Source organism: Doryrhamphus excisus, chromosome 7 (assembly GCF_030265055.1).
Source record: "Doryrhamphus excisus isolate RoL2022-K1 chromosome 7, RoL_Dexc_1.0, whole genome shotgun sequence".
Classification (NCBI taxonomy): domain Eukaryota; kingdom Metazoa; phylum Chordata; class Actinopteri; order Syngnathiformes; family Syngnathidae; genus Doryrhamphus; species Doryrhamphus excisus.
The window spans coordinates 21,161,349-21,182,577 of record NC_080472.1 but is presented as its reverse complement, the minus strand read 5'-3'; the positions used below and the strand labels follow the sequence as shown (position 1 = coordinate 21,182,577).

Genomic DNA, 21,229 nt, shown 5'->3' with positions numbered 1-21,229 from the left:
TTGTATTGAACCCTATTCCTCCTGAAGCTGCTGTGACTTGGGCCCTGCGATTACTGTAATGACTCGTATAGCAGCGCAAAGCGCAGTCTATTGCATCACAAACCAATGCAAACCCCCACTCTGCTTTGTATCTAACCCTATTCCTCTTGAAGCTGCTGTGACATGGGCCCTGTGATTACTTAATGACTCATATAGCAGTGCAAAGCGCAGTCTATTGTGTCACAAACCACTGTAAACCCCCACTCTGCTTTGTATCTAACCCTATTCCTCCTCAAGCTGCTGTGACTTGGGCCCTGCGATTACTGTAATGACTCCTATAGCAGCGCAAAGCGCAGTCTATTGCATCACAAACCAATGCAAACCCTCACTCTGCTTTGCATTGAATCCTTTTCCTCCTGAAACTGCTGTGACTTGGGCCCTGTGATTACTGTAATGACTCGTATAGCAGTGCAATGCATAGTCTATTGCATCACAAACAACTGCAACCCCCACTCTGCTTTGTATCTAACCCTATTTCTCCAGAAGCTGCTGTGACTTGGGCCCTGTGATTACTGTAATGACTCGTATAGCAGCACAAAGTGTAGTCTATTGTGTCACAAACCACTGTAAACCCCCACTCTGCTTTGTATCTAACCCTAGCTTAGCACGTCTTCCGTTGAGGGTCATATACGGTCGTAAAAGCTTCACCGTACGCGAATCCGGAAGCCAACAAACTTTCAGCGCAGTCACTCGCTGCGGTTGGACTGACCTCAGAACGTCGCCTGCCAATCACCGGCGACTTCCTGTCACTTCCTGTGCGCTATAAAAAGCCCTCAAAGACAACGGCGCCATCAAGGCGCGTGATTTCAAAAAAGTCGTCTAAAATAGGATTCGTACTTGAGTGAGAAGATGACAGAAGACCTCCTTCATTGTGTGTAGTGTGTAGTAAGTGTGTAGTAATTGTGTGTGTGTGTGTGTGTGTCAAGCACCAGGCACATGAAAGTCTTGTTAGACCTCCGAAACACACACACACACACACACACACACACACACACACACACCAGGTGAGTTATCTGCATCCTTCTATTAGCAGTTCCCGCTTTGCCATGACAACAAGAATTCTCATCGCTATGGCAACATGAGAGCAGGTCAGCAGGAAACGGACCAAAGAGAAATGGATGTGGGAGGAAAGGACGCCGAGCCAAAACAAATCACAAACCTCGACTTGGCGCTTTTGTTACCTCCGCCAAGGCTGGTTCTCTTTACTGTGGTATGGGAATGGTATCCGTAGATATCGGATCAGAAGTGGGGAAAAAATGTGGATCGGTGCATTCTGAGTAGGAATACTTTGATGTGGAAGAGTTCAAATTCCGTACCTGCGAGGGGACAGTCGTTGTCGGACCCGGCCGAGTCCTGGTCCTGGTTGGGGCTAAAGGGAGGGCTGGCCGGGGGGCTGGTGCTGAAGCTGGCATACCCCAGGGATGAGCTCACCTCGCTGGGCTCGCAGCTGTGGTTGACGGGCCGCTGGACGTCCAGCGACGACGACAGGGAGGTGCGCTGTTTGGGCTGAAGGGGATTATTAATAACTATTAATAATTATTAATGACTTCTTCAGCAGTAAAATAAACACAACACAACAACCGCCGTTAGCATGGCGTTAGCATGTTCATCCTGCAAGGGTTACGTTTAATCACCCGTGACATGTTCATTAGTCCGACGTCCATTCTCATTGTCAACGCTAAGCTTCTCCCGAACCTGCAGTGTGTGTGTGTGTGTGTGTGTGTGTGTGTGTGTGTGCATGTGTGTGTGTGTGTGTGTTGATGATCACCATGTGCAGTCTCTTAATGAGCGAAAAAAGTGCTGACAAAAGCATGATGGAGTCGTTAGCCAGGGAACAGTGACACTGCAGAGATGCCATCAGAGACGTTAAGATGATGAAGTTCAAATTCTACAACATTTGCACACACACACACACACACACACACAGAAGAGCGCAAAGGGGTGTTTTTTTTTTTTTTAGCACAAACACACACTCAGCAGCTAAGTGATTAACGAGCGTGAACACGTTCATTAAGTCACCTGTGATGCTGCTCATTCGCTGGCGAAAACGATGTTTAATTGCACACCATTTCGGTCTTTGGAGTGTTTCTTTCTAGACAGCAGCTACTTCCTCGATGGTTTCGCCGCTTCCCGGTAAGCTATTGCACTAAATCCCTTTAAAAAGTTCCATATTCCGTCATTTTGGATTAAAGTTACCGTTAAGGATAACAGGGGAGAAAAGAAAGCAAACGTCAACAGCAATTACAACAACAGCTACGTCACTTCCAGCCACGCTAATGTGCCAAGTCCCTTCCACAAGTTCAATGTTCCATCATTTTGGACTAAAGTTACTCATGACGATAATGGGAAAACAAAAACACAACAGTCGATGTGAGATATAGTACCAATGGCTACTTTGAATAGGGTTTGGTCACTTCAAGGTATGCTAAATGTATGCTAATGTTCGATGTTCTGTCATTTTAGATGAAGGTACCAATAAGACAACAAAGCAGAATTTAACCTGAATATGACAGCAGCAACTTCAAATATGGTTTGATCCCTTCACTTCAAGGTATGATAAATGTATGCTAATGTTCAATGTTCCATCATTTTGGACTAAAGTTACTCATGAGGATAATGGGGAAAACAAAAACCCAACAGTCGACATGAGATATACTAACGGCTACTTCGAATACTACTTTGGTCACTTCAAGGTATGCTAAATGTATGCTAATGTTCGATGTTCTGTCATTTTAGATAAAAGCTACCAATAAGACAGCAAAGCAGAATTTAACCTGAATATGACCGCAGCAACTTCAAATATGGTTTGGTCCCTTCACTTCAAGGTATGCTAAATGTATGCTAATGTTCAATGTTCTGTCATTTTAGATTAAATGTACCAATAAGACAGCAAAGCAGAATTTAACCTGAATATGACAGCAGCAACTGCAAATATGGTTTGGTCCTTTCACTTCAAGATATGCTAAATGTATGCTAATGTTCGATGTTCTGTCATTTTAGATGAAATGTACCAATAAGACAACAAAGCAGAATTTAACCTGAATATGACAGCAGCAACTTCAAATTTGGTTTGGTGTCCTCACTTCAAGGTATGCTAAATGTATGCTAATGTTCGATGTTCTGTCATTTTAGATGAAATGTACCAATAAGACAGCAAAGCAGAATTTAACCTGAATATGACAGCAGCAACTTCAAATTTGGTTTGGTGTCCTCACTTCAAGGTATGCTAAATGTATGCTAATGTTCGATGTTCTGTCATTTTAGATGAAATGTACCAATAAGACAACAAAGCAGAATTTAACCTGAATATGACAGCAGCAACTTCAAATTTGGTTTGGTGTCCTCACTTCAAGGTATGCTAAATGTATGCTAATGTTCGATGTTCTGTCATTTTAGATGAAAGCTACCAATAAGACAGCAAAACAGAATTTAACCTGAATATGACAGCAGCAACTTCAAATACGGTTTGGTCCCTTCCAGGCATGCTAATGCGCCATATCGCTTCTACAAGTTCAATGTTCCATCAATTTGGATTTAAGTTACTAATAACAATAATGGGGACAAAAAAAACCAAAAATAAGTCAAGACAAATTATCACAGCCGTGACTGCTTGGTCATTTCAAGGTCTGATAAAGTGAGAAAAACCTTCAAGATGTTCGATGTTCTATCATTTTGGATTATAATAACAATAATGGTGGGACAAACAAGTGAAAGTACAACAAAAGCCATTTCAAATATGTTTTGGTTGCTGTCAGGCATCACGGCTCTTCGAGAAGTTCGATTGTCCATCATTTTGGATGAAAGTTACAAATAGGGATATTAGTGAGTCATGTCCGCAGACAATGAATTGAGTTTATTTGTATTTCTAAACACACTGTACGGTATATGTTTCGCTTTTCCCTACCCTGCCACAGATAGATTGCAGTCCTGTAGGGACCAGCGTTCATACCGATGCACCTCTTCTTCTTCTACGTTGCATGTTCCACCTTTTCAGCGTACGGCTGCTGCAGGGGGGCACGTGATGGAGCAAGAAGATGAATTCCAAGAGGCTCATTTGGAGCAATAAAAGTGATTATACGAGCGTCAAGCAGAGCCAAGGCCCCACTGGGCGCCGCGTGGGACCTGTCTGCGTTAGTTAACGGGCCAAAGATAGAACCAGCAATCACGATGAGAGGAGGAGACGAAGCATCCTCACTTTTTTTGTTTAAATTTTTTTTACAAGCATACATGAAGCCCTTGGATAGACTGGATAGACTCGGGAATGTCCAATCCGAGTCAAATGGCGTGTGAATGCGGAAAATGAGGAAACGGGGGAAAAGGCGGTCATGTCATGTTGTGAATATGATTGGGGCCGCACGGTGGTCGAGTGGTTAGCATGTTGGCCACGCAGTTAGGAAATCGGGAAGGTCCCATCTCCGCTCCAAATTGTCCATAGGTATGAATGTGAGTGTGAATGGTTGTTTGTCTATATGTGCCCTGTGATTGGCTGGCCCCGCCTCTCACCTGAAGTCAGCTGGGATAGGCTCCAGCATGCCCCTACCCTAGTTAGGATAAGCGGCATAGAAAATGGATGGATGGAATTCATTCATTCATTTTCTACAGCTGGAGCCTATCCCAGCTGTCTTTGGGCAAGAGGCGGAGTACACCCTGGAGTACAGCCAATCACAGGGCACATATAGACAAACAACCATTCACACTCACATTCATACCTATTGACAATTTGGAGTCGCTAATTAACCTAGCATGTTTTTTGGAATGTGGGAGGAAACCGGAGAAAACCCACACATGCACGAGGAGAACATGCAAACTCCACACAAAGAAGGGTGGAATTGAACTCGGGTCTTTTAGCTGTGTGGCCTAAGCGCTAACCACTCGACCGCCGCGCAGCCTTTATGGATGGAATATGACTGGAAAATGTAGACAAAATTGACATTTGTACATTGGGAAAATTGGAATTTCAATTTAGGTGAGAGTGGGATGTCTTTTCGGCGTGAATGAGCTTTGATGCTGGAATGGTTTGAATCGCTCGGCAAATGTAAAATTTTGTGAAAATAGCCTGAATGTGGGGAATGTTTTGACACTGGAACGGACAAAGTTGCCTAATGACTTTGCTTGTAGTGCTGCTACTCTCCTCAGGGGGCGACAATGAGCTTCGGTTCTTTCGCTATAAGAGGACTGGATTCTGATCAATAGATGCTTTCTGTGGTTCAGAAATACGATGTCTGACATGTGTGTGTGTGTGTGTGTGTGTGTGTCTCAGCTACACGTAGGCGGGACCCTCAACAATCGCTAACCGTGCGTCCGAGTGCGAGCACTCACCTGTGGGCGGATGACTCTTTCGATGTTCTTCAGGGCCGTGTCGGGGGACGGGGGCGAGCAGTCTGGAGTGGGGCCGGTGGAGCGGTGTCCATGGTTACCGTGCTCCCCATCACTGGCTCCCGCTGCATGGGACAAGTGACCTTGCGGAGAGGAAGGGTGAAGACGGTTTAGATATTTGGACGTGACTGGCGTCGGTGTCATGGGTGGGAAATAAAAAATCGAACAAAAGTCACTCAAATTCACGTCAACACAATAATTCATAACAATAATATGATGATGACTTTATTAGTACATGACATGTTATCCAGAGAGGGAATCGAGCATGTGTAGAATGCAAATATTCTGCAAAAAATAAAAATAAAAATTGCACTAATTTTTTTTTTTTAAAGTTCCAAGCGCCAGAAGGTGCGCCCGTGTACAAATGATTGCAATACTTGCAGCCTGTTGGCTCACCAAATACTGCAATAATAGATACTGTACTGCAGTCATCTCCGCAGTGTTGACACGAGTTGCATCAAACAAAAACACAAATTATTTCCCCGGCGTGTTGCCGTTCAAAGCGGGGCTGGGGTGACTCGGAGTGGGGGGGGGGGGGGGGGGGGGGGGTTCCGAGGTTATGCTGTTGTACGCTGGGGTGGGGGGTGCGGGTGGAAACATTCAGACGCAATAAAAACTACTTAACATGTTTTTTTTTTTGGGGGGGGGGGGTGATGATGATGATGATGATGATGATGATGATGATGATGATGATGACGATGACGAAATTTGGACGAGAAAGCAAAAGTCAACACAAATTAGACCAGCGGCTACTTCACATATGGTAGTAAATATGAAGTGTACAGTATATACAGATATATTGGATATATATATATCCGTTATTTTGGATTAAAGTTACTCATAAGGACAAGGGTATATAAGGGAAATGGGGAAACAACCCAACTTAAAATATGGTCACGTTGCCTTACTCGTGTGCCAAATTCCTTCAAAAAGTTCGATGCTCTGTCATTTTGGATTAAATTTATGCATAATGGGGAGAGAAGACAGCCAAATTCAGCCCCATTATGACAGTAGCAACTTAAATTATAGTTACATATAATATATTAGTGTAATATATTGAATTGGATGTATAATTAATAATTTGCTCATGCAGCTAATCCCTTCAAAAAGTTCGATGCTCTGTCATTTTGGATTAAATTTATGGATAATGGGGAGAGAAGACAGCCAAATTCAGCCCCATTATGACAGTAGCAACTTAAATTATAGTTATATGTAATATATTAGTGTAATATATTGGATTGGATGTATGTGGGTTCCGAGGTTTTGGAGGGAGGGGAAGACGACCAAAAGCGTCCGACGTCGCCCGAATTAGCTTTCAGAGTGTTTGTCTTAATCAACCCAATCAATGTGAATGCAACAAACACGCTGTTTCCCAAAATATGCTCACACACACACACACACACATATACACACACATATATACACACACACACACAGGAAGAGGAAGTGTCTGCTACCGCTTCCACATTGGCTGAGTGATGAATAAGTGATGCGGAGATGAGCATCATACGTCTAGCAGGAGGTGCCATCACAATGAATGACTTGACAGCACGCCACGCTCACACATGTTCCTCATAGACAACAGTGTGTGTGTGTGTGCGTGTGTGTGTGTGTGTGTCCTCAGACCGATGACGAGGCAATACGAAGCGCACTGACTAATCTTTACTTCTCGATATTTGGGTGGAAACAAATTCGGAATCATAAGCCATTCTAAGTATTCCTGGTTGTATCCGTGCAGGCGTTGTTGGCATCTTTTACGTTCCCAGAGGAGAATATTTTTCCCGATAAGGCAGGAGACATGCGGCATAAAAATATGGAAAAAAAAAAAAAAAGATGTAGCAGAGCTCTGCTGCAAAGGAAGAAGTGCAGCGTGGTAAAAGTAGAATAAATACAAGGAAAAAAAGGACAAAAGTCAATGCAGGAAAAAGGCCCGATGGTTGCCATGGAGACACAGTCGTACCAGGACAAAACAGGACTACAACCCTGTGAAAAATAGAGATAAACTAAATTGTGAATGAGTTTGGATTGATCATGGAACACCGGGACAACAAGGACTTCCCAAAAACTCACTGAATCTTGGAATACTGAACACTCAGCAGTACCAGCTGGAAAGTCATTCAATACCTGGGATTTTTTGCACTCATATCCAGTATAGTGGGCGGCACGGCGGTCGAGTGGTTAGACCTCACAGCTAGGAGACCAGGGTTCAATTCCACCCTCGGCTATCTCTGTGTGGAGTTTGCATGTTCTCCCCGTGCATGCGTGGGTTTTCTCCGGGTACTCCGGTTTCCTCCCACATTCCAAAAACATGCTAGGTTAATTAGCCACTCCAAATTGTCCATAGGTATGAATGTGAGTGTGAATGGTTGTTTGTCTATATGTGCCCTGTGATTGGCTGGCTGGCCACCAGTCCAGGGCGTGCCCCGCCTCTCGCCCGAAGACAGCTGGGATAGGCTCCAGCACCCCCTAAGACGGCTGGGATAGGCTCCGGCACCCCCTAAGACGGCCGGGATAGGCTCCGGCACCCCCTAAGACGGCCGGGATAGGCTCCGGCACCCCCCTAAGACGGCCGGGATAGGCTCCGGCACCCCCCTAAGACGGCCGGGATAGGCTCCGGCACCCCCCTAAGACGGCCGGGATAGGCTCCGGCACCCCCCTAAGACGGCCGGGATAGGCTCCGGCACCCCCCTAAGACGGCCGGGATAGGCTCCGGCACCCCCCTAAGACGGCCGAGATAGGCTCCGGCACCCCCCTAAGACGGCCGAGATAGGCTCCGGCGCCCCCTAAGATGGCCGGGATAGGCTCCGGCGCCCCCTAAGATGGCCGGGATAGGCTCCGGCACCCCCTAAGACGGCCGGGATAGGCTCCGGCGCCCCCTAAGACAGCCGGGATAAGCTCCGGCGCCCCCTAAGACAGTGGGATCGGCTCCAGCATCCCCTAAGACAGCTGGGAAAGGCTCCAGCACCACCAAAACAGCTGGGATAGGCTCCGGCACCCCCTAAGACGACCGGGATAGGCTCCGGCGCCCCCTAAGACGGCCGGGATAGGCTACAGCACCCCCTAAGACGGCCGGGATAGGCTCCAGCACCCACTAAGACGGCTGGGATAGGCTCCGGCACCCACTAAGACAGCTGGGATAGGCTCCGGCACCCCCTAAGACAGCTGGGATAGGCTCCGGCACCCCCAAAGACAGCCGGGATAGGCTCCAGCACCCCCGCGAACCTGGTGAGGAAAAGCGGTAGAAAATGAACGAAAATAGTTACAGTTTACCAGCCCTGCTTTACTGTAATATTGTGTAATGCCAACCACCGCCAAAGGGGGGCACTGTTACACCCCAGGGAAAGTGCTGGCACATACAAGCCAGTCCAGAATGAAAGAAGAAGATGCAGCACGAAGCTGAAATGTGCTTATATAACAACCTTTCATCTCAAGTGTCGCTCCCTCCATTTTCCGCTCCCTCCCCGTGAGGGGTTTTTACACGAGGGGCGAGGGAATGACACCTGTGTCCAATTAGGCTGACAAGCGAAGTGGAGACCCTGGATGTTCCATCTCAGCCTCTTCCTGCGGCAGCTCAGCCTCACGAAAGACACAAAGCGGGTGGATGGCTTCCACAGAGGAGGGATTTACACGGACGAGGCAATCAGTCAGCTCACCGCTGATGTGTTCATCAAGTCTCTCTGCTTGAGCGGCGAGCGCTGCCAACAAAGCACAACACCCACGATGCTCGCTTACATCAGACGTTCCGAAGGCGCTGAGCGTCTTCGCCGCACGCTCGGTTAAGGACAGGGCACTTGAACACTGTCAAAACAAACCTCGCTCGCTCGTTATTCGGGTTACGGTGGTGGTGGTGGTGGTGGTGGTCGGGGGGGTGGTGGTGGTCGGGGGGGGGCTGACAATGCAGTTCCCATGGCAACATACAGGCGACTCACCACAGGGCGATACGGTTGCCGTGACAACCCCGCAACGTGGAGCGGGAACGGGAAGAGCCCACATAATCCGGATCACCATGCTGCACGGTGGGGGGGGGGGGGGGTGCGGGTGGAAACATTCAGACGCAATGAAAACTACTTAACAAGTTTTTTTTTTGGGGGGGGGGGGTGATGATGATGATGACGATGACGAAATTTGGACGAGAAAGCAAAAGTCAACACAAATTAGGACAGCGGCTACTTCACATATGGTAGTAAATAGGAAGTATACAGTATATACAGATATACTGTATAAATATATATATATATATACACGTTATTTTGGATTAAAGTTACTCATCAGGATAAAGGTTTTTGAAAAAATAGGGAGACAACCCGACTTAAAATATGATTACGTTGCCCTACTCGTGTGCCAAATTCCTTCAAAAAGTTCGATGCTCTGTCATTTTGGATTAAATGTAAGTATAATGGGGAGAAAAGAAAGCCAAATTCAGCCCAATTATGAAAGTAGTAACTTAAATTATAGTTATATGTAATATATTAGTGTAATATATTGAATTGGATGTATAATTAATAATTTGCTCACGCAGCAAATCCCTTCAAGAAGTTCGATGCTCTGTCATTTTGGATTAAATTTATGCATAATGGGGAGGGAAGAAAGCTAAATTCACCCACATTATGACAGTAGCAAGTTAAATTATAGTTATATGTAATATATTAGTGTAATATGTTGGATGTATAATTAATAATTTGCTCGCGCAGCAAATCCCTTCAAGAAGTTCGATGTTCCGTCATTTTGGATTAAAGATAAAAGCAACGAGATTAAGCAATTTCTAATACGTTGGCCTATCCCAGTTGACTTCAGGCGAGAGGCGGGGTCCACCCTGGACTGGTGGCCAGCCAGCCAATCCCAGGGCACATATAGACAAACAACCATTCACACTCACATTCATACCTATGGACAATTTGGAGTTGCTAATTAACCTAGCATGTTTTTTGGAACGTGGGAGGAAACCGGAGAAAACCCACGCAGAGATGACCGAGGGTGGGATCGAACTCGGGTCTCCAAGCTGTGAGGTCTGCGCGCTAACCACTCGACCACCGTGCAGCCCGCTAGCTCACCAATTAATAACAAAACAGCAGAAGTATAAATGTTGGAATGCAAAAGTGGAGATTGGTTGTTGAAATGTATAAATACGTCAAACAATTCCACAAGGACTGGGGATCGAACCAGCAACCAGCGTGTTGGGAGACAACCAATCTACCACCTACCATCAGCCTGTCCAGTAAATGGGAATGTTGCAGTAAGAGGATGTCCGATGATCTTTTTAGCAGACTAAAAATGTCAGAATTGAAAATGTTGGGTCGAGGATAGAACCAGCAACCATGGAGTTTCCATAATTCCTGTCCAATTGTGTATAAGACGACCAAGACACAATACCGGTCACTCATGGACATCGAACCATGTGTCAGTATTCTTGTTATGTATTTATTTTATGTGTTCCCTGATATCATCCGATACCGATCGGTGGCCAATCGACCGATCGGTTGCGTATCGCACACATTGGAGATATTTCAAAATAAAACTAAGGAACCTACCGTTGCGTGGACAGGCGTTGAGGTGCTGGCTGATGTCCAGCGAGCAGGGTTTACGCGTGACGGCGGTGGTGACGGACTCGTAAGGGTTGTCCTCGTCCTCGGGGAGGAAGACGTCCAGCGACGGCGAGGCGACCACTTCCGCCGAGCGTTTGTTTGAGTCCTTGAGGGGGGGGGGGAGGAAGGCAGAAACGGGACAAAGACGAGGTTATGTTGAGCCGTTTGCTCTTTGGAATTATGGAGAGAAGCTAAAAGAAGCATGAAGATCATATGATGCTACTTAAGATCACATGACAAGAGAGGAAACAGGAAATAACCTCTCAAGTATTCCATGAATGTTGCCTGAAAAACAAGATTAGAAAAGCCTCTTTTTGTGTCTGGAGCCGGAACGAGGACGCCATTATTGGAATTTCATGTCATTATTTATCTACATTTTTTCCCAAAGATGGCTCCTTCACACCAAATTCCCGACCGGGTAAAGGTGGAGCACCAAAGCCTAATCCCAGTCTTATCTCCGAAATGTTCCACAAACAATGAATGACTGATGCAAAGAGGCGGGTGGGAATGTCATCATTCCAGGCGAGCCGAGACAAAACATTCCTTCTTCCCACTGCACTGCGCTCCATCATCATTCCTCGCCTGTCACCTGCATGGTTGGCTACAGCCTGTTTGAATCATCGGCGGCGTTGAGAAACGCCCTCAATCGACTCCAATCTTCCCGATGCTTAGCTTATCTTAGCTTAGCTTAGCTTAGCTCACAAAGTGCATGAGTGAAGCGCTGCAGAGTAATCTGATTACTTCGGCCTGATGGCGTCTTGTGAGGCAGCGAGTCACACGCTCGGATTTAAGTGTGCCGGGTTGTCTTGTGGCATGTAGCGCATGGTGGATTTCAAAGTAAAAGCAGTGTTAGTCCATCACATGGACTGTACTGCATTACTGCGTTTATACTACCAACCGTGACAGCATAGTTCCTTTTAACTTTCATCCAAAATGACAGAATATCAAAGTTCTTGAAGCTGCCAGCAGCCGTCACAACCTGGGTTGAATTTAGCTCTCTATTCTGCCCGGAAAAGTTCTAGATCGTTCCTGTTGACCTTCATCCAAAATGACGAACAAAAAACTTCTTGAAAGGATTTGGTGCATTAGCGCACCATATTTTTAGCTAGCTGCTGTCATAATAAATTAATAATTCTCGCTGAAAATGGCAACAACGTCTTCAGTGGCAGCATAGTTCCTTTTAACTTTCATCCAAAATGACGGAACATCAAAGTTCTTGAAGCTGCCAGCAGCCGTCATAACCTGGGTTGAATTTAGCTCTCTATTCTATTAGCTCTCTATTTAGCTCTCTATTCCAGAAAAGTTCTAGATCGTTCCTGTTGACCTTCATCCAAAATGACGAACAAAAAACTTTTTGAAAGGATTTGGTGCATTAGCGTACCATATTTTTAGCTAGCTGCTGTCATAATAAATTAATAATTCTCGCTGAAAATGGCAACAACGTCTTCAGTGACAGCATAGTTCCTTTTAACTTTCATCCAAAATGACGGAACATCAAAGTTCTTGAAGCTGCCAGCAGCCGTCACAACCTGGGTTGAATTTAGCTCTCTATTCTATTAGCTCTCTATTTAGCTCTCTATTCCAGAAAAGTTCTAGATCGTTCCTGTTGACCTTCATCCAAAATGACGAACAAAAAACTTTTTGAAAGGATTTGGTGCATTAGCGTACCATATTTTTAGCTAGCTTCTGTCATAATAATTTGGATTGAATTTGCTTTCCAGTCTGCCTGGGAATGACAGCATAGTTCCTTTTAACTTTCATCCAAAATGACGGAACATCAAAGTTCATGAAGCTGCCAGCAGCCGTCATAACCTGGGTTGAATTTAGCTCTCGATTCTCCCTGGCAAAGTTCCAGTTCTAGATTCCTTATGACCTTCATCCAAAATGACGAACAAAAAACTTTTTGAAAGGATTTGGTGCATTAGCGCACCATATTTTTAGCTAGCTGCTGTCTTAATAATTTGGATTGAATTTGCTTTCCAGTCTGCCTGGGAATGACAGCATAGTTCCTTTTAACTTTCATCCAAAATGACGGAACATCAAAGTTCTTGAAGCTGCCAGCAGCCGTCATAACCTGGGTTGAATTTAGCTCTCTATTCTGCCCGGAAAAGTTCTAGATCGTTCCTGTTGACCTTTATCCAAAATGACGAACAAAAAACTTTCTGAAAGGATTTGGTGCATTAGCGCACCATATTTTTAGCTAGCTGCTGTCATAATAATTTGGATAAACTTTCATCCAAAATGACGGAACATCAAAGTTCTTGAAGCTGCCAGCAGCCGTCACAACCTGGGTTGAATTTAGCTCTCTATTCTCCCTGGCAAAGTTCTAGTTCTAGATTCCTTTTAACTTTCATCCAAAATGACGGAACAACAAACATACTAACACACAGTAGCATGCCTGGAAGCGACCGTGTGATCGTATTTTAAGTCGTTTACAAAATTCATACATATAAAAATAAAGAGGTGTGTCTGAGTCTAGTAGTGGGTGGTTGTGGGGCCTCGCCCCTGGGGGGCGCTCTTATGAAATATACTGATATTAACAAGAGTAACAACATAACATGCAGACACTTACTCGCCGAACTCGACCGTTCACGCCCTGTCCCGAGGAGACGAGCACGAGACAGCAAGCCAAAATGAGACAGGAAGAGGGAAAACCACTTTGCGTACAGGAAGTGGGGGGTTCGGATCTGGGATTTCCTCCGCACACCCAAAGTAAAGAAACTCACCAACTGAGAGTCCTGTAGACCACCTGACTGAGTGTCTTCCAGCTTCCAGGGCAGACGAGAGAAGACGGGCGAGCGAATGGCGCTCATTCATTATACACGACCCCTCCCACCGAGACACCCCCACCCCCCCATCCCCAAATGGACCCAGATAGCGGACACAGAGCGACTTGTGTCCGAGCTGAACAGGAAGCCCGCGGACAAACAAGAGGCCTCCTTTGGACGCTAATTAGCAGACCGCATGCGGACGCTGCAGGACTGTTGATGATAACGCCGCACATGCGTGTGTGCGTGTGTTGGGAATGATTGATTACATACATCCGTGCAGAATTCCTTAACTGGTGCCACCGTTCGAACCCCCACGCCCTTCCTTGCACGGAGTTCACAGGCCATCAGATATGAATGGGATGCTGTAATCTGCTGGCATTTCCTCCATGAGCGACACCACAGAAGACAAAGGAGCTTCTCAGACCCTCAGGAGAAGGACAACACGGCGTAGACGTACAAATACTAGAGAAGGATTTGCACCAGCTGCTGCTGTGTGGATCCGGGATGCACCTGTTTCGTCTTCACATGCACGTGAACGCTCGAGATTAGTTCTATCTGGGTCCGGAAGATCCTAGAGCCTATAAGATCCAACATGAGCGTGACAAATCCCAAGCATTTAAATCTGGATCAGATCCAAATGACAGCGTTCCCACAGCATCAACGTCATAGACACGAAGCAAGCAAGCATCTAATTGCATTGTAAAGCCAGGCGAAATAAAACTTTATTGATCCCTGCGGATGGACACTACATCACTTCAAGAAGTTCTATGTTCCATCATTTTGGATGAAAAGAACTATCCAGACCTTATTTCCATTCCATTACTTGTGCAAGACTGGATTATATTGTCACCTTCTGTACTCCAGGTAGGCTCCAGCTTAGCTGTGACCCGCATGACAGATGTGTCAGCTGGGGTAGGCTCCAGCTTAGCTGTGACCCACATGGCAGGTATCAGCTAGGGTAGGCTCCAGCTGAACTGCAACCTACATGACAGTTGTCAGCTGGGGTAGGCTCCAGCTTAGCTGTCACCAACAGTTGTATCAGCTGGGGTAGGCTCCAGCTTAGCTGTGACCAACAGTTGTGTCAGCTGGGGTAGGCTCCATCTTAGCTGTGACCACATGACAGAGGTGTGAGCTGGGGTAGGCTCCAGCTTAGCTGTGATCGACAGTTGTGTCAGCTGGGGTAGGCTCCAGCTTAGCTGTGACCAACAGTTGTGTCAGCTGGGGTAGGCTCCAGCTTAGCTGTGACCAATAGTTGTGTCAGCTGGGGTAGGCTCCAGCTTAGCTGTGACCCGCATGACAGATGTGTCAGCTGGGGTAGGCTCCAGCTTAGCTGTGACCAATAGTTGTGTCAGCTGGGGTAGGCTCCAGCTTAGCTGTGACCCGCATGACAGATGTGTCAGCTGGGGTAGGCTCTAGCTTAGCTATGAACCGCATGACAGATGTCAGCCGGGGTCGGCTCCAGCTTAGCTGTGACCTACATGACAGTTGTGTCAGCTGGGGTAGGCTCCAGCTTAGCTGTGACCTACATGACAGTTGTGTCAGCTGGGGTAGGCTCCAGCTTAGCTGTGACCCACATGGCAGGTATCAGCTGGGGTAGGCTCCAGCTTAACTGTAAGCTACACGACAGTTGTCAGCTGGGGTAGGCTCCAGTTTAGCTGTGACCTACATGACATGTGTCAGCTGGGGTAGGCTCCAGCTTAACTGAGCTACATGACAGTTGTCAGCTGGGGTAGGCTCCAGTTTAGCTGTGACCTACATTACACTTGTGTCAGCTGGGGTAGACTCCAGCTTAGCTGTGACCCACATGACAGGTATCAGCTGGGGTAGGCTCCAGGTTACCTGTGACCCACATGACAGATGTGTCCGCAGGGGTAGGCTCCATCTTAGCTGTGACCCACATGACAGGTATCAGCTGGGGTAGGCTCCAGCTTAGCTGTGACCCACATGACAGATGTGTCAGCTGGGGCAGGCTCCATCTTACCTGTGACCCGCATAACAGAGGTGTCAGCTGGGGCAGGCTCCAGCTTAGCTGTGACCAACAGCTGTGTCAGCTGGGGTAGGTTCTAGCTTAGCTGTGACCAACAGTTGTGTCAGCTGGGGTAGGTTCTAGCTTAGCTGTGACCAACAGTTGTGTCAGCTGGGGTAGGCTCCAGCTTAGCTGTGACCAACAGTTGCGTCGGCTGGGGTAGGCTCCATCTTAGCTGTGACCACATGACAGAGGTGTGAGCTGGGGTAGGCTCCAGCTTAGCTGTCACCAACAGTTGTGTCAGCTGGGGTAGGCTCTAGCTTAGCTGTCACCAACAGTTGTGTCAGCTGGGGTAGGCTCTAGCTTAGCTGTGATCGATAGTTGTGTCAGCTGGGGTAGGCTCCAGCTTAGCTGTGACCAACAGTTGTGTCAGCTGGGGTAGGCTCCAGCTTAGCTACAACCCACATGAGAGATGTCATCTGGGGTAGGCTCCAGCTTAGCTACACCCTGCCGGGCCACGCCAGGTGCTCCTACATTCCCACAGCAACAGCCAAGAAAAGAAGAGGTCTCAGGATGATGTGGTTGAGTCCCACTGCAAGCCGCCAGCACTGACACACATCCACTTCCAGGAACGTTCCCAAAGAACTAAGAGAATTAGTACCGACTTGCTGTGCGTACCTGCGACAGGTTGGAGAAGCCCAGGTTGTGGCAGCCGTTGCAGGGGGTCAACGCTTCCCAGAATCCCGCCGGGCCGCAACTCCTGTCCGACTCGTCTTCCTCTTCCTGGGCGGTGGCGAGGAGGGGCGGGGTGGGACGCTGAGAGCACAAACATTTGCCAAAATATTACAAACACGCGTACCTCACGTTGCACAGTGAGCATGCTCTTATTTTGGCAGTGCAAACGGTGCGGTGTCCTTTCCTGGGGGGCCCATGGGGGCTGCCATGGGGGCAGGAAGAGGCAGCTGTGTGATGGAGCTTTGTGGCATTTAATGTCAGAGGGCAGACGCGGGCCACCTGGCATCACCTGATGAGGACACACACACGCACATGCACACACACACACACACACACACACACACGCACGCACATGCACACACACACACACACACACACACGCACACACACGCGCGCACACACACACACGCTTCCTCAAAGAGGAAAAGGCCACACGGAATGCTCTGCGGCACTCCAACAACTGCGGCTGAAAGAATGCTACACACTTACTGCAGCATAAAGATGCGTTCGTGTACATCAGGGATATTCAAGTGGCGGCCAAACACATCAGACCTGCACAGCCCTCCTCTCAAATAGACCATCTTTTCCTTGCTAGCGCTTTTGAGACATTATTTTCAATACAGCACATTCCTCCTGTCAAATACAGGATCTTGTTTTATTGATTTAGTTTCTTGTTGTTTTATTGGAGATCTTTACAAACAGCAGAGTGATGCTCTCGCATAGAGGATCTTTGAGAAGCTTCTTTTAATAGATCTTTACTACTTAACAGCACATTGCTGCTGTTGTGTAGAAGGTTTTTTTTAAGATGGACATTGCTTCTGTCATATAGAGGATCTTTGAGAAGGTTTTTTGTCGGAAATCTTCAAAAAAAAAGCACATGATTCCTATCATAGAGAGGATCATTGGCAACTGTTTTTGGAGATTTTTAAAAACAGCAGAGTGATCCGCCCATACAGAGGATCTTTGGAAATGTTTTATTTTTTGTAGGAAATCTTCAAAAAAAAGCACATGATTCCTATCTTCGAAAGGATCTTTGACAACTGTTTTTGGAAATCTTTCAAAAACAGCAGAGTGATCCTCCCATACAAAGGATCTTTGGAAGTGTTTGTGTGTGTGTGTGTGTGTGTATACTTTGTTTTGTTTTTTGTTGGCAATCTTTGAAACCGGCACACTGCTCCTGTCAAATAGAGGATCTTTCACAAATATATTTTTTATATAAACAGCAGAGTGTTCCTACCATATAGAGGATCTTTCACAAGGGTATATTTTGTTGTTGGAAGACATTTACAAACAGCTCATTGCTCCTGTCATATACAGGATCTTTGATTTTGATGTTATTTTTTTGATGTTTAAAAACAACAGAGAATCCCTGCCATATAGAGGATCTTTCACAAGTGTATATTTTGTTGTTGGAAGACATTTACAAACAGCTCGTTGCTCCTGTCATATACAGGATCTTTGATTTTGATGTTATTTTTTGATGTTTAAAAAGAACAGAGCATCCCTGCCATATGTAGAGGATCTTTAACAAGTGTTTCATTTGTTGTTGGAGTTGTTTAAAAACAGCCAAGCGCTCGTGCCGTATAGAGGATCTTTGACAAGAGTTGCAAATGATGTAGACAGAGCAGCTGCTATGGTAACGTTCCTGCAGTGTAACCCGGTGCGTTAAAAAGCCTGCATGGATGTTTTATTCATGTCTGCTACTGCCACCTGGCGAGATGTTTGCCCGGTGGGGGGGGGGGGGGGGGCTTCAACTCCCCCTGAGTGAGACGGAGGGTAAATGTGTCTAATATGTGTGTGAGGTAACAACTGAGGGGTGTTTTTGTTTAGAAAGCTCGACGAAAATGAATGGGAAGAGTAAATAAGCGCAGAGCAATAGAAGGCTCTTTTGGTGCGGCATTCGGTGTGTAATGGCGCCCTCTGGCGGTGAGACACGACAACTACAAGAAAAAAGCACTTACGTTTTGGAACAGTATTGAAATTAGAAAAAAAGAAAAGTACCTTGGTGGCCCGAGTCAGGGTGCCGTTGGGCGCCGCGTCCGGGCGCTCGTCGTCCGAGAGCCGCCCGCTACCGAAGCTGTCCATGGAGTGTGAGGAGATGGTGTGGCAGAGCTCCTCGAAGGAGTAGTCTCTATCCCGGCACTTTTTGATCTCATGGAGCAGCTTGGACAGCTCGCTGGTCACGGCATCATCTACAAAATATTGGCTTTATTTAATCAACCTTTAACCAACAATGCTGATGCCTTCAGGTGCAATCGGTTCATCGGCCGGACATGAAACAGCCCAACAGACTTGCAATGTCAGGCACCGACCACAGGGGGCAGCAGTGGATTGGAGAAATCATCACATAGTACTACAGTACATACAGCACAGTACACAGTACCGAAAAAAAAACATTTTTCCTTTAGTATTTCAACTTTATGCTACTAAAATAATGTTGCAATATTATTCTGATGAAATTCAATTTTTTTCTTGTTCAATTACAACTTTATTTCTCTTGTTATTTTGACTTTATTCTTATTAAATTACTGCTGATTTTTCACAAAAATAAAAATAATTAATTAAAAACTCAAATATAATAAATAATAAAATAATCCTAAATAATAGTCATATTTTTTAGAATATGCCACAGCCCAATAAAATAAATGCAACTTTAATATTTCAACTTCATGCTTGCTTCTAAAATTTTTATTTTTCCTCATCATTTTATGACATTATTCTCATAATTGTTTTATTAATTTTAAAAACATATTTGTTTACTTTTTATTAATTTTCTTATTAAATTAGATCTTTAAAATGTGCCTTTAAACCTTTAAACATTTTTTAAATGCTACTAGAATGACATTTTTTCCTTATAATATAACAATTGCATTTTTTTTCTTTAATATAATATATAATAGTAATATTTTGTCTTCATTCTTGCAAAATTCCAGCTGTTTCAATTTTTTAATATATATTTTTTAATTATTTGTGCAACTATTTCGACTTTCTTCTTTACATTGTTCCCTGCTGATCATAACTTTATTTGTTTATTGTTCTCCTAACTTTTTCTGCAACCTTATTTTCCAAAAGTGACAATTTGATTTAGTAAAATTACATAATTTTTCCTCATAGTATTACAATATTATTCTCAGAAATAATATCTTAATAATAATAATATCTTAATATCTGGACTTTATGCTTTACTGATGATTTTTCCCTTTTTGTTGTGGATATTTGTAGTTTTCTTGCTAAATGATATATATTTTTTAGAATTTTTCCTCCTAATATTACAACATTATTCTCAGAAATAATATCTTAATAATAATAATAATATATTAATATCTGGATTTTATGCTTTACTGATGATTTTTCCCTTTTTGTTGTGGATATTTGTAGTTTTCTTGCTAAATGATATTTTTTAGAATGTGGCCAATAAAAAACATGAATCAATATTTTCCTTAATTTTTTTTCTCATAATTTTATTCTTCTAAACTTTTACTGTAATATTTTTTCTTTATTCCTGTAAAATGACAAGAATTTTTTTTTTTTTGTTAAGCTACAACTTAATATCTCTTAATATTTAGATGTTAACGTTCCTGTAAAATGTAAAGTTTTTGTTGTGATATAATATTCCTCCAAAGTGCGATGGCGAAATAAGCAACCAGGGTCACCAGAGGTCACCAAGATGGTGAACGTGTGCGGACTCACTCTTGTGTCGGAGGGACGGGGACGCCGACGGCGAGGAGATGGAGGTTCTGGGCGCGGGGACGGGACACTTGCGTACCGGCTCGCCCACGAGGCTCCGCCTCTCCATGTCGTCGGTCACATATTCTGCAGCGAGAGTCGAGGACGTAGGAGACAAAGGAGGATGTGAGGAATCGTTGCGTTGCGTTCAAACACAGTGGGCTATCATAGCGCCATAATTGCACGAAAGCACCAGTTGCACGTCCAGGAATTGAATGGGTAATCAAAAGAGGGTCCATTTATAGCTGAAGCGTGCGCGTGAACAGGAAATGGCGTGCAGCTGATCTTTTCATCAAGTCCCAGCTGGAACAACATGTCACTTTGTGCACAATGACGTCCGTTTACGGCAGCAGATGGCAACGGGGGACTCGAGCCGGGAGCTTCCATCATTAGCATCAGCGTGAGCGTGCATGATGGTGCGCTACCTTGGATAAGAGCCGTGATCTGCTGGGATTTGGGAGCGGGATGTTCTCTCAGGATCTCCAGCGCTGTTCTCCCGTGGCTATCTCTCAGATTAGTGTCAATCCCTGAAACATAAACGCGCATAAACGCACCATGTGAGAGTATAGAACGCCGCCGCTTATAGGCTAACAGGTTTGACCTCCCTGATGCGTTCAATGACCGGTCAGGGTGTTCCGGTTTGTGTTCCAACCTCCGCTCATGAAGGAGGCATTTGAGCACAGGAAGTGTCGGGAAGCAGCATCAAAGCATTGGCTCTGAGGTGAAATATGACAAATCCACCCCCCCGCCCCCCCAGTCCCCAGTCCCCAGTCCCCCCGCCCCCCCGGCCAAGCTCATGCACGCGAGCGGATGTATTTATAATCCCACCTGAGTCGAGCAGAAGGCGAACAACATCCATTTTCCCAAAGAGGGCGGCCTCGTGGAGGGCGCTGCCATTCTCCGTCTGAAAGCAGGAAGTGTGCCAGGTTGGTTAATCCCCCCCCCACACAAATAAAAAATAGCACAATCCTGGGATCATTCCCAAAAACAAGAGACATGAAAATAGCCGTGACTCAAACCGAAAGGAGCTGGCG

General features: G+C 45.6%; 1 protein-coding gene across 5 annotated transcripts in view; it reads right to left on the bottom strand.

The window, feature by feature from the left end:
* Positions 1-21,229, bottom strand: part of anks1b (ankyrin repeat and sterile alpha motif domain containing 1B) — a 104,839-nt gene that overhangs the window by 50,234 nt on the left and 33,376 nt on the right. For 4 of the 5 annotated variants that reach the window (XM_058078413.1, XM_058078408.1, XM_058078409.1 and 1 more), the window contains 8 exons: positions 21,024-21,099; positions 20,621-20,722; positions 20,160-20,282; positions 18,471-18,661; positions 16,413-16,550; positions 10,944-11,103; positions 5,359-5,498; positions 1,356-1,545 (listed from right to left, as the gene is read on the bottom strand). In XM_058078413.1, the coding sequence (XP_057934396.1) occupies positions 1,356-1,545; positions 5,359-5,498; positions 10,944-11,103; positions 16,413-16,550; positions 18,471-18,661; positions 20,160-20,282; positions 20,621-20,722; positions 21,024-21,099 (1,120 nt within the window). Of the gene's footprint in view, positions 1-1,355; positions 1,546-5,358; positions 5,499-10,943; positions 11,104-13,723; positions 13,834-16,412; positions 16,551-18,470; positions 18,662-20,159; positions 20,283-20,620; positions 20,723-21,023; positions 21,100-21,229 lie in introns of those variants that run through there. The other variant, XM_058078411.1, reaches the window with a different exon arrangement.